Source organism: Silurus aristotelis, assembly GCF_946808225.1.
Source record: "Silurus aristotelis genome assembly, chromosome: 1".
Taxonomy (NCBI): domain Eukaryota; kingdom Metazoa; phylum Chordata; class Actinopteri; order Siluriformes; family Siluridae; genus Silurus; species Silurus aristotelis.
In genome coordinates this window covers 12406363-12422345 of record NC_139574.1, presented here as the reverse complement: position 1 = coordinate 12422345, position 15983 = coordinate 12406363, and the positions used below count along the sequence as shown (strand labels likewise).

General features: G+C 37.5%; 2 protein-coding genes across 2 annotated transcripts in view; one reads left to right on the top strand and one right to left on the bottom strand.

Moving 5' to 3' along the window:
- slc12a7b (solute carrier family 12 member 7b) overlaps window positions 1-15983 on the top strand; it is a 335443-nt gene that overhangs the window by 170888 nt on the left and 148572 nt on the right. The window lies entirely within an intron of this gene.
- The window catches only part of sspo (SCO-spondin), a gene marked incomplete at its 5' end in the record, with an annotated part of 88796 nt that overhangs the window by 41610 nt on the left and 31203 nt on the right, over window positions 1-15983 (bottom strand). Inside the window, 24 exons of the mRNA XM_083557720.1 lie at window positions 56-225; window positions 1177-1256; window positions 1378-1548; window positions 1640-1810; window positions 1898-1947; window positions 2857-2951; window positions 3031-3173; window positions 3363-3497; window positions 3715-3885; window positions 3994-4040; window positions 4169-4421; window positions 4878-5048; window positions 5138-5308; window positions 7338-7429; window positions 7513-7638; window positions 7727-7856; window positions 7945-8067; window positions 9579-9770; window positions 9958-10122; window positions 10357-10512; window positions 11058-11237; window positions 12962-13141; window positions 13347-13488; window positions 13815-14028. Of these exons, the coding sequence (XP_083413846.1) occupies window positions 56-225; window positions 1177-1256; window positions 1378-1548; window positions 1640-1810; window positions 1898-1947; window positions 2857-2951; window positions 3031-3173; window positions 3363-3497; window positions 3715-3885; window positions 3994-4040; window positions 4169-4421; window positions 4878-5048; window positions 5138-5308; window positions 7338-7429; window positions 7513-7638; window positions 7727-7856; window positions 7945-8067; window positions 9579-9770; window positions 9958-10122; window positions 10357-10512; window positions 11058-11237; window positions 12962-13141; window positions 13347-13488; window positions 13815-14028 (3528 nt within the window). The remainder of the gene's footprint in view (window positions 1-55; window positions 226-1176; window positions 1257-1377; window positions 1549-1639; window positions 1811-1897; window positions 1948-2856; window positions 2952-3030; window positions 3174-3362; window positions 3498-3714; window positions 3886-3993; window positions 4041-4168; window positions 4422-4877; window positions 5049-5137; window positions 5309-7337; window positions 7430-7512; window positions 7639-7726; window positions 7857-7944; window positions 8068-9578; window positions 9771-9957; window positions 10123-10356; window positions 10513-11057; window positions 11238-12961; window positions 13142-13346; window positions 13489-13814; window positions 14029-15983) is intronic.

The following is a 15983-nucleotide window of genomic DNA, read 5'->3' as shown; positions in this document are numbered from 1 at the left end:
TTATTGCATTTATCACTGATTCCACATAAGTATCATTCTGTAGTTCCTTTTTTACCAGTTATTGCAATCGTCATGTGTGAGAACTGTCTCTCCAGGCTCAACACGCTGCCCGCTGGACAGGTCCAGGCAGGGACACTGCTCTCTCTCTACGCAGGCTGTACCGTTAACATTCAACACTTTGTCATCAATGCAGTAACAGCCAGGCTCACAACGCCACTCACAGTGCTGTGTGGAAACCATTATCATCACCATCAACCTCATCATCAACATCAAATTAATCATAATCCTCAGCAGTCTATAAATGCCTATAAAATCTTGATTAGAGCTAAGCATTCATTCAATTCAGAAAAAAAGAATACACCTTTTTTTCAATACCATATCAATGATGCCGTTTAAAATGCCAAGTGGGCATTTTTTCACATCTCAAACAGAAATGAAAACAAATTACAAGATCTTACAATATTTTATAGATGTGTACACCTTCTGTATTATTTAGGACACCAAATTTTATTAAAAGAATATCTGTGTTATTTACAATAAAGCCAATTTAAACCCAACATACTATATTAGACCAGTTCATGCTATAAAACCTCTCGTAATGGTACTTATTAAGTAGATATTTTTAAAGTGAGATAAAAAGACTTTAGCATTTAATTTGCACAGGCTGTGTGTTGGTTAGACTAGTTAAGTGGTTAAGATACTGACTGTCACGAGTTCAAATTACCAGCACCACAAAGATGCCACTGCTGGGTCCTTAAACAAGGACCTTATACACAAGCTCAGTTGTATAAATTAGATCAATGTGTCACTTTGGATGCCTGCCAAATTCCATAAATGCTGTACGTTATGTCTTTTGCATGTATAATGAAGGTATTGCTTAGCATAATATTCTGCAAAATGTACTGAATAGAAGTAAAATACTGTAAATGGCTCATTGTTTTGACCTAAATGAAAAACTAAAACACGTAAAGAATAAAGTTAATCACTTCTGCTCAATTTCTATAGCAGACTACTGTAAGATCTACGGACCAAGATCTGCCGTTTAACAATCTACCCATAATTTAGCAAAAATGAAGCAACAAAATCATTAAAAATATATCAAAATATTATAAAATTCTAGTTCAGACAGGCGCTTTAAAAGCAATAGTAAGACAAGAGACCAAAGCGTGTACTCACAGTCAGTTCATCACAGGTTCGGGGACATGAGGGTCCACAGCTACTAAACACAGTGCCTGAAATGTCTGAGCACTGAGGCACTGTGAACACAACACACTGTTAACATCTGCTGTAACACAGAAACATGCACAGACAAACAGCATTTTTAAAAAGAAAGAAAAAAAAACACTTGCCCACCAGAGTGCAAGTCATGAATATTACCTGGACAGTGCTCTATGTTACAGGCCACAAGTTCAGTTTTTAGGCCCTCACAGAAATCTCCTTCTCCCTCTGTGACTGGGCTGTCACATTTACGGTGACGACTGCGCACACCCCCTCCACATGACTTGCTACACTCTGTCCAGGCTGTCCACTCGCTCCATCCTCCACTACCTTTTAGCAAGACCAGTGACATATCAAATTAAATGTCTTTATCTACTCTCGAGAACAGCTTGTGTAATTTTACACTTGGTGAATCACTCACGGCTGCATGCTTTCTGGACACATGCTTGATCCTGGCGGTCTGGGCCCAGGCACGGCATTCCAGCACCGGCACGCTCAGGATTGGAACAAAAACGATAGCGTGACTGCAGGCCGGCACCACAAGAAACAGAACACACACTCCAAGGAGTCCAGGCTGACCAGCCACCATCCACTGCAGGAAATCACACACTCAGTTATGTAGAAATAATTACCTAAAATCTTTAGGAGGTAGAATCCCATGAAAATCTTGAAATCTTACCATTGCACTCTACTTGGGTGCAGTTTATCAGTTTTCCTGATTCACAAGTGCTGTAAGATAAGATAATTGCAGAAAGATATTTGATATTTGAATTTAAACCAAATTCAAAATGTTTTAGGAACATATAAACATATAAAACCTAAAGTAAATGGGAAATAAAAAAAAAATATCTTCTTCTTTCTGCTTGTCTCATTAGGGGTCGCCACAGCGTCTACACTCTACTCTGTCCTCTACATGTGCCTTTTTTAAACCAACTACCTGCATGTCTTTCCTCAATACATCAATAAACCTCCTCCTTGGCCTTCCTCTTTTTCTCCCTCCTGGTGGCTCCATCCTCAGCATTCTCCTACTGATATACCCCATGTCCCTTCTCTGCACATGTCCAAAAACAAAAGGGCTTTGCCAATATTTGGCTTTGTACTCATACATGCAAAGCCAAATAATGGCAAAGCAATTTTTCTTTTTTTTTACTATTGCCCACACAGAATTTAGATGATTCTCTTTAGTGGGTCCCTGATCTGTCCTGGGGTCTCCACACATTGCCCAGCTCTAGCAAAAGTTTAGCAGAGCTCTTTGACAGATTATCAAGCTCCTTACACTATCACAGAGAAAAAGCCCAGAAACCCTGTGGCGTCACCTCATTTTCCTCTATATATCTTATCATTTTATCATTACTCACACTTTGTGACCATAGGGATATCGACTGAACAGCTCGCCCAAGAAACGACTTTTACATTAACTTCAACACTGTCACAGCCTCTCTTTTCTCCATTACTTATAAATAAGGTCCAAAATTCCTCCAACTAAGGCACCATATCTCCCACTTCACCCATATGCATCATCCCATATACTATACATGTACAAATAAGAAACCATTTCTTGGCTATGGCTTGACCTCTAAAATTTTAATTCAATAGAAATTAATTGTAATGAAACAACTAGGCAAGAATCATCATTACCAGTTGCTGCAGTCTTTAGTGACCACAGCTCCAGGTTCCTGCTGTTCACCATCGACATCACAGCGACACAGTGGCAAAGACACACACCTCCCATCCTAAAGCACACACAACACTAATAAGCAAGGAGACATATACGGAGCAGAATTTCCGATATCCAAAGCAGAATTTACACACCTGTAGAGCAGAACCCTGTGGGCACTGACATCCTGGTGAACAGGTAGAGTTCACTTCAGTCTCTATTCCCAGATCAGAGCAGAGTAGCTCCTTTCTCACACATGCCGTCCATTCCTGACCACCAGCACAGCCACTGCCATCACCTACCACACACACACACACACACACACACACACACACACACACACACACACACACACACACACACAACAGCAGGCAAAGAGATATAGTTTGAAAGAAATGTTTATGACAGGACAGCCAACTTCTAAGTACCACCATGCACACACATATTATGCATATATATATATATATATATATATATATATACTCACTGCAAGGGTGCATGTTGCAGGCGCTAAACTGCTGTGGTGTGCCGTGAGACCTGATTGGACCTCGTGTTCTGTTCCTGTATCCACCACCGCAGGGCACCGAGCACTCAGACCATGCACTCCATGGACCCTTTGCACCTGTAGAGACATACAAACACAACAAAACAAGCATGCACTTATCACAAATCAGAAAATCTGTTAATATGGAACATCCACAGAACAAGAACAAGTGCATTAAATTAAACCTCACACCTGGAAATATTGTCCAGGCTGTTTTTGAAAACACATTTTGATCAATAAATTTAATATGATGTGTGTTTGATAGCTTAGAACTTCGAAACTCATAAAGACCTACCACTACAAGGATAGATGCTGCAGGTGTCTAGCTCAGCACGGTCATCAACACAAGGAAGGCCACCAAATGCTGGTAGAGGATTGGTGCCTGAACGGTACCTCCTCCTGATTCCAACGTCACATGTTCTGCTGCAGGCACTCCAGGAGGTCCATTCACTCCAACCACAATCAACTGGATAGAAATATGCATGTAGTAATGAATGTAAGCCTTTAACAGTACAAGATCTATAGATTTGTGTAAAGCGATTAAAGAAAATCTTGAACAGAAAATTCATCTCACCAGGACAGGGAGCTGTGCCACACTGCATCTCTCCATTAATGCAAGTGCTGTTAACACACGATCACAAAAACATAAAAGCAGATGCAGTGTGCAATTTCAATGCAGCAAAATGTAAAAAACTAATATCCATCAAAGATTTGAGCAGGACTGAAGAAAAAGGGAAAAAATTACATACCAGTTGTTGCAGGCATCATATTTTACACTGGCACCCTGTGCATAGAGCACCCCCTGGTGGTAGCAGGGACATTGGCTGAGAAGTACACAGGAGTTATTGAACAGGTAGTACCCTGGGGAGCAGTAACAGCCATCATAGCACTCTGTGGCACACTCCACCGTAGTCATAGCATCGAGGCACACACGTGGGCACGCTCCGCCCTGCACCTGACACTGCTCTTTGGTCAAGTAGGTCATACTGATTGGACACACCTCTTCAGATAAAAAATAAATAAATAAATAAAAAGCAACAATGGATATTTAGAGATTATTGTAAGTACTGGTGATGCAAACCTGTCTCTATATTTAATACAATTAAATGCTATCATAATTAAACAATGCATGTAATATTAGAAACAATACAATATAATAAAATGTTATAATTGTATTATAAAGATATTATACATATATAATATATAATGTATTTATAATTATAATAATACAATTTTGCTTTGATTGCTGATATTAATTCAATTACTTATGTATAGAATTTTTTCAAAAGTTAACATTTATTTTTCCAGTTTTATCTATAAATATGCATAAATTAGAATAAATACTAATAAAAAACTATTTTATTTTATTTTAACATTTCAATGTGCTTTCATGTGAATGTCAAATGTAAGAATTTGAGAAGTATTCTAAAAAATAACTTATATAGTAAGTGGTAAAACCTGTGCAGGGCTGAGAGTTGCAGTCTCGAGTTTGTATGTGAGGTCCCACACAGCTGCCGCCGCCATACAAAGGTGGAGGAGAACTACAGAAACGTTCTCGAGTCTGAACCCCTGAATCGCACTCGGAAGAGCACACAGACCATGCAGACCATGCTGACCAACCACCATGTACTGCAGAGACCAATTAAACACAAGATATCACAACATGACCCATTTAGTGCTAAAGACAATTTGTTTTGGGTAAAAATCTCAGCGTGTACCTGGACAGTGTACGGTGTTACAGGGCTCTTGTTCTTCCCCATCCCCAAAGCAGGAAGTGGAGTCAGTGTGATTACAGCTCCTAAAGCGGCGTCTAAGTCCCACAGCATCCACATGATAGAAACATGTTTTACTGCACTCTGACCATGAAGACCACTCATTCCATGGAGCTCCTTTAAGAAATGTAAAATTAATTATATATAGCTATCACATAACCATCACATTATAACCTGGCCTATGGAGCCGATTTGTTTCAATAACGCCTGAATGTGCCATTTTAAACCTCTACAATAAGATATTATTTGTTTTTGATAATTATTTTTTTTTAAGCATAAAAAAAACATTTGTTTTGACATTTTGAAGACTCTACAATTACAATTTTAATCTATCAACAGCTCTATTAATTAGCATTAGGATGACATGAAGATACAAACTACTACTGTATATGTTCCCCTGCCATCCCAAACCCATCCATTTCTTCTCAAAACATTTGGGATGGGCTTGTAGAGCTATTACCCACATCCATTTTGAAAATAGATTATTGTAATATTTAGACTGAATGAACCCTCATAGAGAAGACATTAGCTCACTAACATCTTCAAAAAAAATTTAATTGTAAGTTTAAATACTGACTTTTAACTAAGATTTAACTTTAAGCTAAAGTACAACTATAGTGTAATACAATTACTGATAGCATTTGCCTAGCTAAATATGTCAAAAGTAAGATTTAATTCAACACCAGCTCAGAACATTGCACTTTTTCACCAGCAGAGATCGCCCTTTCCCATGAACTAGAGATGAAAAATAACCTGATCCTACACAGTTTTTCTCAGTTGCTTTGTAAAGTTTCTCAGATCAGAGATGAAATTCTCAAAACTCCTTGTTTAACCCTTATGTCATTTAGTCACTTGTGCACATCATAAAAACAAATCTCGTTGCTTTGATCAAATTGCGAATGCTGTAGTACATAAAATAAATTGATTGTGTTCAATTGTCTGCAGTTTCCTATATTATCAATTGATTATGTCATGTTGATCAGAATATTTTATACTGGCTTCACCTGAATAGTCTTTCACCTCGAAACATCTCAGCATCAGTTCATAAGTCATTGAATGCATCAAATGGTTAAACCAGTTGTCAGAATCTGTCAACCGAAAATTGCAATCTTTTGGTAATTGTTTCTTGAATTGATGAATTGACCACGAAAAAAGTCTTTTCCTTATATCTCCTAGCAGTAGTATGCCTACAAATTCACACTCTTGTTTGATTAGGAGCAACATTTTACATAAAAATAGAGCGCATAAGAAAAATGTTTACTCCATGTTGACAGGACAGAACAATGTCCTAATTTGCTCATTACAAAGTGATTCTGATTGAAAGAGCCGTCACATATAAACACCATATTGGATTAGATAACGTCTCACGTAAACAGTCCACCGACTCTTTCAATCGGAATGATTTTAATCTGAATGACAAAAAAAGTGTATATGTAAATGTTGCTAGTGACTTAAGTGACTCGTGAGACTCAGATCTGTTCACTGAGTGTTTCAGAAGGATTTGGAACACAACATTTCAAAGCCAAATTCTTGTTTACAACTTACAGCAGATCATTCCAAATGTAACCACTTCAACTTTAATTATAAACTCTTCAACTTCTTTTTACCCTCTTCAATTTCTTCCTTTTTTTTCCCACCTTCTTAGAATATCTCACATCTTTCCATTATTTCACGGTCTGCAAAATGTTACCGTCTGCAAAAGCTTTTGAAGATGAATATCAATGACTCAGAAGAATTCCCGTGATATCACGTCTAGCCAGCCGGAAAAGGTTTTAATCTGTATGCTTCATCTTATATACATGACATATGAAAAGTAAATTAATAATTAAAGGACAAGCTCCCATTTCACTGTACTGAAACCCTAAAGAAACAGCATTTGAGACTTTTTTTTAGAACTGAATGCAATTTGTCCATCTCATCTTGTGAAATTTCGACACTACTCTGACTGTCATTATTACATTGCCTTTTGTTGCCTTGCTTCCTTGTTTTTAACCCTTGCCATCTTTGCAACTATTTTGTGTCTACATGAATATATCAGCAGTTCACCATTATAGAATGTTTCCTGTTTATAGCTATTGTTAGCTAAGATAAGTTGGTCAGCCTAGCAGAAATAGAAAATAATAATCATAAATTGCTGGACTCTGACCTGGTGGGCAGGGTGTGTAGCATTGGCGTGCCTCTGTAGAGTCTCCAGCACATGGCTCTACATTCACTGCTTCTGAAGGACTCAGAGCTGACCTTTTGGGATGGATATTGCAAATGTAAACATTTTTGAAAAATTGTTTAGAAATGATCTACATAGTACTAGGAAACTATTTTACCTAAAGCGCTGCTGAATGCCGATTCCACAGCTGCTGTCACATGAGGTCCAGGAAGACCAGGCTGACCAGTCACATTTGGGGATACAACTGGAATTGTCACAAGAAACGTGGCCATCTAGACACACACTGCAAAATAAACACAAGTATAATATTCTCAAGCATGCAAGACTTTTTGAGGAAAAGAAGACATAGAGATAAGTGTAGCCATTATTACCAAAATGTACAGTTGTCGATGATGACCTCGTCTTCCGGTTGAAGTAATGACCCTTCCCATAAGCATGCACATTTGCTCACGTTGACACATCGGCCATCTTGGAGGAACAACCCAATTGGACAACGACACCCTGGAGGAACATTACATCAGTAGTGAAAAAATCCTATTGGTCACTTTATCTGTCATAAAATATATATGAACTTTTATGTCATTGGTACCTGTTACACAGTTGGAAGAGCAATTACTCTCGGAGTTAAGGTCTGAGCAGGTCAAAGGGCACGGCTCCACTCTACCTGCTGCACAGTCGGCGTCTGTGACCAGCACTAGGCCATTAGTGCAGCCTACAGCATATTACAGCAAAAGAGAATAAATCACATCAGATGATAAGACAAACAGTGAAAAAAAAGAGTCTACATGGACAGGGATATAATATACTGTATACCCAGAGAGGTGGCAGACATATTACCAATGATGATAATTTATGGTCTTATGTCAATTAAAATATGTATTGAATATGGTATTGTACGAGGAAGTCAGGTGTGTCAGAAAAGTATGTGATGGTTGTCACGTATGTTGACGGACGAGGTAAGACAGGAGTCTCCGTAGACTATGATGTTTGTGGATAATATTGTGATTTGTATTGAAAGTAGGGAGCAGGTTGAGAAGAGTCTGGAGGTACAGGCTGGAGAGAAGGGGAATGAAAGACAGTAGGAGTAAGACAGAGTACATGTGTGTGAATGAGAGGGAGGGCAGTGGAGTGGTGCGGTTGCAGGGAGAAGAGGTGGAGAAGGTGGAGGAGTTCAGGTACCTTGAGTCAACAGTGCAAAGTAATAGAGAGTGTGTTAGAAAAGTGAAGAAAAGAGTGCAGGTAGGGTGGAGTGGGTGGAGAAGAGTGACAGGAGTGATTTGTGATAGAAGAGTATCTGCAAGAGTGAAAGGGAAAGTTTATAGGACTGTGGTGAGACCTGCGATGTTGTATGGTTTAGAGACAGTGGCATTGAGTAAAAGACAGGAGATGGAGCTGGAGGTAGCAGAGCTGAAGATGTTTAGGTTTTTGTTGAAAGTAACGAGGATGGACAGGATTAGAAATTATCTTATTAGAGGGACTGCGCATGTAGGACGTTTTGGAGACAAGGTGAGGGAGTCGCGATTGAGAGGGACATGAGGTAGATCGGTAGGAGAATGCTGAGGGTGGAGCTGCCAGGAAGGAGGAAAAAAGGAAGGCCAAAGAGGAGGTTTATGTATGTGGTGAGGAAAGACATGCAGGTAGATGGTTTGAAAGAGGCAGATTTAGAGGACAGAATAGAGTGAAGATGGATGAATTGCTGTGGCACCAATAATGGGAGCAGCCGGAAGAAGAAGAAGAAGAGGAAGAAGCTTTGTAGGGAGGTGGGAAAGTGGTAGCTCAGTGGTTAGATAGGACATTGGTGCTTAGATCAAAACGTCATGAGTTTAAATCTCAGCACAACAAAGCTACCCCTGCTGGGTCCCTGAGCAAGGCCCTTAACATTCAAGTGGTTAGTTTTAAGTCGCTCTGGATAAAGCGCCTGCCAAACGCCATTAATCAAATGTAGTAAATGTAGTAAGTAGTCACTTAAAAATAATTACATTTTTTAACAGACAATAATGTTAATTCAGCTGACACAAAAGCAACCAATTATGGCAATTCATAAGAGGAGGAAAATAAAGTAGCTCAAGTTGTTTAAACTTGGTAGCAATTTTACAAATGCCGAAAAAGTGGAGAAAAACTTATTTTTGCTGCAAAGTCCAAATATGAACATTGGCACATGTGCTTTTTCTGTTATAAATGGGTGAAGTGCTGCTGGGTTTTGCAGCTGGTCCATTCACATACCTGTCTGTGTGTCTGTTCCAGTTCCACATTGGTGTGTGTTGCAGCTTTGAGTCTGTATGGTCATCCCCTCACACTCTTTCCCTCCATTTTTGGGTGGAGGGTTTGAGCAAGATCTATTCCTTATCTTCACACCACCACCACATTCAGCATCACACTTTGACCACACACTCCACTCAGCCCACTGTCCATCCACTGAGAGGAGAGGAGAAAAAAATGTTAAAAGAGACGCAAGATAGAATTTGAGAAACAATTAAAGAAATTAGGCAAAGAAAAGTGCAACTCCAACATCCTTCTTAATTTTACTACACTGAACTTAAAACTCAGAAATATGATCCAGAGAAAACAGAGTAAGAATAGGAACAAAAAAACTAGCCCTCACCAGGACAGGCTTGAAGGAAGCAGGCTCTGCTGTCAAACTGTGCTGCTCCACAGGTGCCCCCCGATCGAGATTCCCTCAGGATCTTACGCTGCCGGAACAGAGAACCCAAACCACATGACATGCTGCACTGACTCCATGCTGTCCACACAGACATCATACAGTCCACTGCGGACAAAGCAAAGACACACAGGAACTCAGTCATATGCACAGTGACTGGGACGTCTATGAAAGACTGTTGTATTTTTTAAAACATAGCAGAGTTCATAACAACCCAGACTGTGTGATTCCAATTTTAATTCCTCAAGTAGCAAGTATTAAACAAGTGAAAAAAAAAGTATTAAGCAATCCCTTTCTAACATTAACATTTAACTGATCTGGGAACTCTAACAGCACACCTACCACAGTTTTTCTCATCTGAGCCATCAGCACAGTCTTTGTGGAGATCACACTTCTTGTCCAGACGCACACACTCTCCACTGCCGCATGTGAACTGTTTGGCAGAGCATGGACTTGGGGGGCGACGTGTCGGTGTAAGTGGAGAGAGTGTGATTGGACCTAATAGATCAAATTAATAATTGTATTTAAATTAGCTGTATTAACAAAATAGTGCAGCAAAAAACATTATTAGCAAATGTTCATTTTAGGGAACTGAGCTTGGTGACCACCATCTGGTTAATTTTAGTCTTAATTGTTATGTTTTAAAAACCTATAAATAATTTTTTGATATATATATATACACATTTTGCTTTGGATATAAATATGAAATATTTTCAAATATTCATATATTTTTTATTTATATAAAGTGTTTAACAATGAACATTGTCTCAAAGATGCTAAAGAATGTATGAAAGTTCAGTGCCTATAATTTTGTTTCTTATGATTGTAAATTTGTCCATAATGTGTGAGCCAGTGGCAAGGAAAAATTTCCTGAGATATAAAATATGTATAAATAAAAAGATTTAATAAAATAGCTATTTGTATCAATAATGAATATATGTATGTATATATACATATATATATATATATATATATATATATATATATATATATATATATATATATATATATATATATATAAAATGTATATCAATCATAAATACCTGGCTGTCTGGTTGGTATACTAGGAACAATGGGTGAAACACTGGCCACTCCTGGACTGCCGTCTTGTGGACTCTTGGTGCGCACTCCTGGAGATCCTGTTGTGTAGTTCCTATATCCAGGACTTCCTGATGGTACAGTATGATTCCATAAACCTGGTAATCCTGGAGTGGTAACTGTGCCTAAAGATGAAAACAAAAATGTTTGCATTGTAGTACAGTACTGATAAACCTGGTAATTGCAAACATGGTGAAACATGACATAAAGACAAAATGAAGCACAAGGTTATTAAGAGAGGCAAATCTACCTATCTGTCAATCATGATTTAGAAAGCTTTTTTTAATAGCAATACAACTGACAATAATAAAAGATGTGAAATCAGTGTGAGATAGCAAAGGCTAGATGATTTAAAACTCAAATACAATATAATATTGCATGCTAAGGATAGAACCTGTGAATGCTAAAGCAGGAGGGGAAGCTTTCTTAATCATGATTGACAGATAGGTAGATTTGCCTCTCTGTTCTGACTGGTTGTGTCAGGATTATGCTGACAAAAACAAAACTACACTTCATCTTCATCTTCAACCACTGTGCCTCACCAAACTATCCCATGTCATGCACCTGTCTCACATTCCTTGTAAATGAGCACATGTATTTAAGTCTCACCTCACACCTCAGTTTGTTTCACTTCTGTTGTTTGTGGTCATCATTGTTTCTGCTCATTATATATAGAAGAATCTGCATTTGCATCCATCTGCCACCTTCCAACTTATATGACATGTTGGATATTGATGGGTTTTTTTGTTTTTTTTTTACTTATTTATAGATGATGTGCCACTGGGAGTTTTGACTCTCAGTAGATAACTATGTGAGGAGAATTTCCCTATATAATCCAGAACCCTTCCAGAATAGTGACTTACCAATCACTGACACCCACATCATTTTTTAATTCAGAGATGGCAAAAAAACACACATCCTTCACATAAGTAAAAGTACAGATACTTATGTTTTAAAAGACTCTGGTAAAAGTTGAAATACTGACTATACTTTTTAACTCAATTTAAGGTAAAGAAGTTTGGGCTCTGACATGAACTTAAGTAAAAAGTAGCCATTACTACTACCTGTTTTAGCGCCATGCTAATAACTAGACCTCGCATCATACAAACATTTTTTAAACGTTGTTATGTAATAAATGTATCCCAGTTGCTTCACCATATAGAACACAAGCAGAGCAAAGATGTGAGACTAATCTAAAATCTCTGGGTCTAAAAAACAGTATTTACTACTCAAAGTGCAATTTTACATTTTGGTAGTTAGAAATAGACATATTAAGATTTAGATTAATTTTTTCTGTGCTGTTGCCAGAAAAATCTCCATCTCCTTCCCACTGCATGCGAAACATTTATCTAGAATAATGAACACTACATAACCAAATGTTTGTGGACACCTGCTCATCATACCCATATGTGATTTTCGAAAATAACATTCCAGATTTGCTGGTATAATTACATCCTGTCTTCTGAAAAGACTTCCATTAGATTGCTACAAAAGATTTTGTGAGGTCAAGCAGGATGTTAGGTGAAGTGGGGTGGGCATTAGTTGCTATTGCAGTTAATCCCAAACTGTGAAGGTAAGTTGAGTTTGTTCTACATAAATTTGGAATATGTTTCCAATAAAAAAAAGTGTAATGCTACAGAAAGACATTTTATACAATTGTAAGTTTCCATTTTGTGGCAAATGTTTCAGAAGATCTAAGTGTGATGTCAGATGTTCACATACTTTTGATCATAATGTGAATAAATTAAGTCACTAAATTAATATACTATTATACACAAAATCACAGTAAAATGTGTTTGGAAAATAGTTTTGCTATTTTAGTACTAATGCAGACATACTGAAAACTCACCACAGCGCAGTTCATCTGAATGATCTGCACAATCATGCCTGCCGTCACAGACAGCTGCCACAGGCACACACTGTCCACTCATACAGGCAAACTGACCCAGTTCACAGGGACTCGGTGTCACTACGCCAGCACCAGAAGGCGTTGTGGTCACTTTAGCAGTGCCAGGAGTGACTAATTCTTCTATTAGCAAAAAACATAAATTATAATAGTTAAAGATTTGATTGATCTCAGTTTCACGTATTGGACTTTAATCTTTTTGACTTTTAACCTATTGTGTCACATTTAAAATAGTTTACCGGCATTTGTTAGGGCAAAACTTTAAAAATGTAAAAAAAAAAAAATTTTGAATATTTTTTTATAAGGAAAAAAATGAAATAAACCTTACCTCCTCTGCAGCCTAGAATCTCTACCCGGAGATAGAAGGTGTGGCGGTATTGTACTGGTATGATACGCAGGTAACGGGCTCTCACTAATCTGCCCAGCCAGCGTGTGATTGGTGTCCTGCCAACCATCCTCACCTCAAAGACCTGACAGCAAATGTAGAGTCCAATCATGACAATTACAGATGCCTTACAATATATGAAGTTTGATATGTCTTTAACCTGTTAGCCTTCGCCACCGCTTTTAGGACTCATATCTGAACATTACCTACCTAAATTTAAATGTTAACAGTTCCTAAGAAAAGTGGGCTACATACATCATTTAAATATCTTTGGAAGGAAGACAAATTGGGCTTGTTGATATTGCTCAAAAAGATAAGTTAAGACACCATATACATTAACACACAATCCTTTATATAATAAGTGCAATTTCTTTATCATTAATGACTAAATAATTTGGTTTAATCTTATACCTTTGGTACTGAACCCTTATCCCCAGTCTCAGTGAAGTCTGTGAAATGGCTCTCAGATAGAGCGAACGCCAGTTGGTACTTGGAGAGGTAGCCCCACATGCGCTCACTGCCCTGAGTGATTATCCCTGATATCCAGGTGGGCTCCAGAAAATCCACTTGGAAGTAGGGCTGGGGGTCTCCTGGTAAAGGGCTCCAGCCTGGTTCCATCACTAAGCTATTCGGAGATTATTAATGGCATACAACCAGTTAGTGAAATCCAGATGTTTGAAGTAATGAACAACAAATACTTTGTTACTGTACTTAAGTCGATTTTTCTGGTATCAGTACTTTACTTCACTATTTATTTTTCAGAAAACTTTTTACTTTCAATCATTAAATTTTTGCAAAAATATCTGTACTTTGTACTTCTTACATTTTCAAACTAGACTCGTGACTTTAGTTTTATTCTATTTGGGTAAATGTCAATATTTTTCTTCTCATTGTGCAACGTTTCCAACAAACGTTTATTAAACTTTTTTAAATCTACCACTGGTGTTTCATTTCCTGGCTCTCACACACCACAGCGGAAGCTAGTTTACAAAGATAACAATGTGCAAGACAGGAGGCAGCAAGAAGTTTGGGGTTAACGTGGATGAAACAGAGGGAGTCAGTGATGTAAACATGACTGAGAACAAAAACATTCCTAATTACCTGATCATTATCAGTATTTTTTCCTCATAATTCCGAAACAAACTTAAATTACTTTTTTGATCGTTCAGATAAGAGCAATGCGTCATTAGAAACGGTGACGGCTCTACATTTATTTGTATACTGCACACTCATAATAACAACAAAACGCTGTGCTTTTGTAAAATAAAGAACACAGACAAGGCGGCTCTGCCGTCTCTGTCATCTCTCTTCACAGAAACATAAATAAAACGACCTTAATCTCAGTAAATATTTGCATAACAGACATAATAATTATATGTATAAAAAGCTCAAAAGCTCTACATTAAAATAAATAAATTCACATTGAATACAAACATTCTCTGATTATTTAATCCATATGAAAGTTATAAGAGGAACAGTTTCTCCGGTATCACCTCATTAACCGTCCGTGTGGAAGCATAGCACAAGTTCAGTTTGGTGTCCTGATGATTTATGTAATTTAAAACACCAGAATTACATTACAATGTTTACAAGAATATTTAGTCTACATGCTATATGTTGAGTATGGTTTCACTAATAATAAACATACTGTACATTTGCATATGCATGTTTCCATTTGTCCATGCCCATGTTGATTAGAGTATTAAAAATGTGAAATGCAGGAGAATCATGCGATTACTCACAACAAAATATTTTAATCGATTGACAGCCCTAATAATAATATGATGTGAGCTCCAGTTACCAGCGTGACATTAAAACAGGTAGCATTAATGGTTACTTTTTACTTAAGTACATGTCAGAGAACAAACTTCTTTACTTTAATTTGAGTGGAAAAGTTTAGTCAGTACTTTAACTTTTACTAGAGTCTTTTAAAACATGAGTATCTACTTCTACTTAAGTGATGGATGTATGCATTTTTGCCATCTCTGGTGAAATCTAATTCTTTAGGTTCACTGTCAACAAAATTATCTGTGCAAGTAGATTTCTTTATTACGCTAAACTTCAAACACAATTAATGTAGCATACATTGATCACATATAACACTATCCTTTAGTAAGGAATAAAACATGAAATGATTCCTATTATTTTCCCTAGGGAACTTACAATTTCCCTAGGGGATTAATAATGTACTCAGATTCTAATTCTGAAGATTACTTATCAGTGATTGAAGCTGCCCAACCACATTGAGTTATTCTTTAGCTATTCTAAAGCAATTCATTTCCAATAAATGCATGTCCTCAAGCACTCAACTTATACCACTGCAATTTGGCAAACGTTTTGATCTTTAAAATTATAATGAAAAAAAGGACAATGCATTGTACTTTTGTCGATTTACAGTCACATTTAACATTGTGAACTACTAGAAAACCAGATAAGATTCCATCACTACTTAAATTATAATGCTATAAATAATTATTCCTCCAGCCATACTTCTGACAGTCACAGAGAGCTGGCAATAGGGATTCTTTCTATTATGGTTAAATAGAAGCCCCAGTGTAATGGCTGTTTAGTAATAATGAT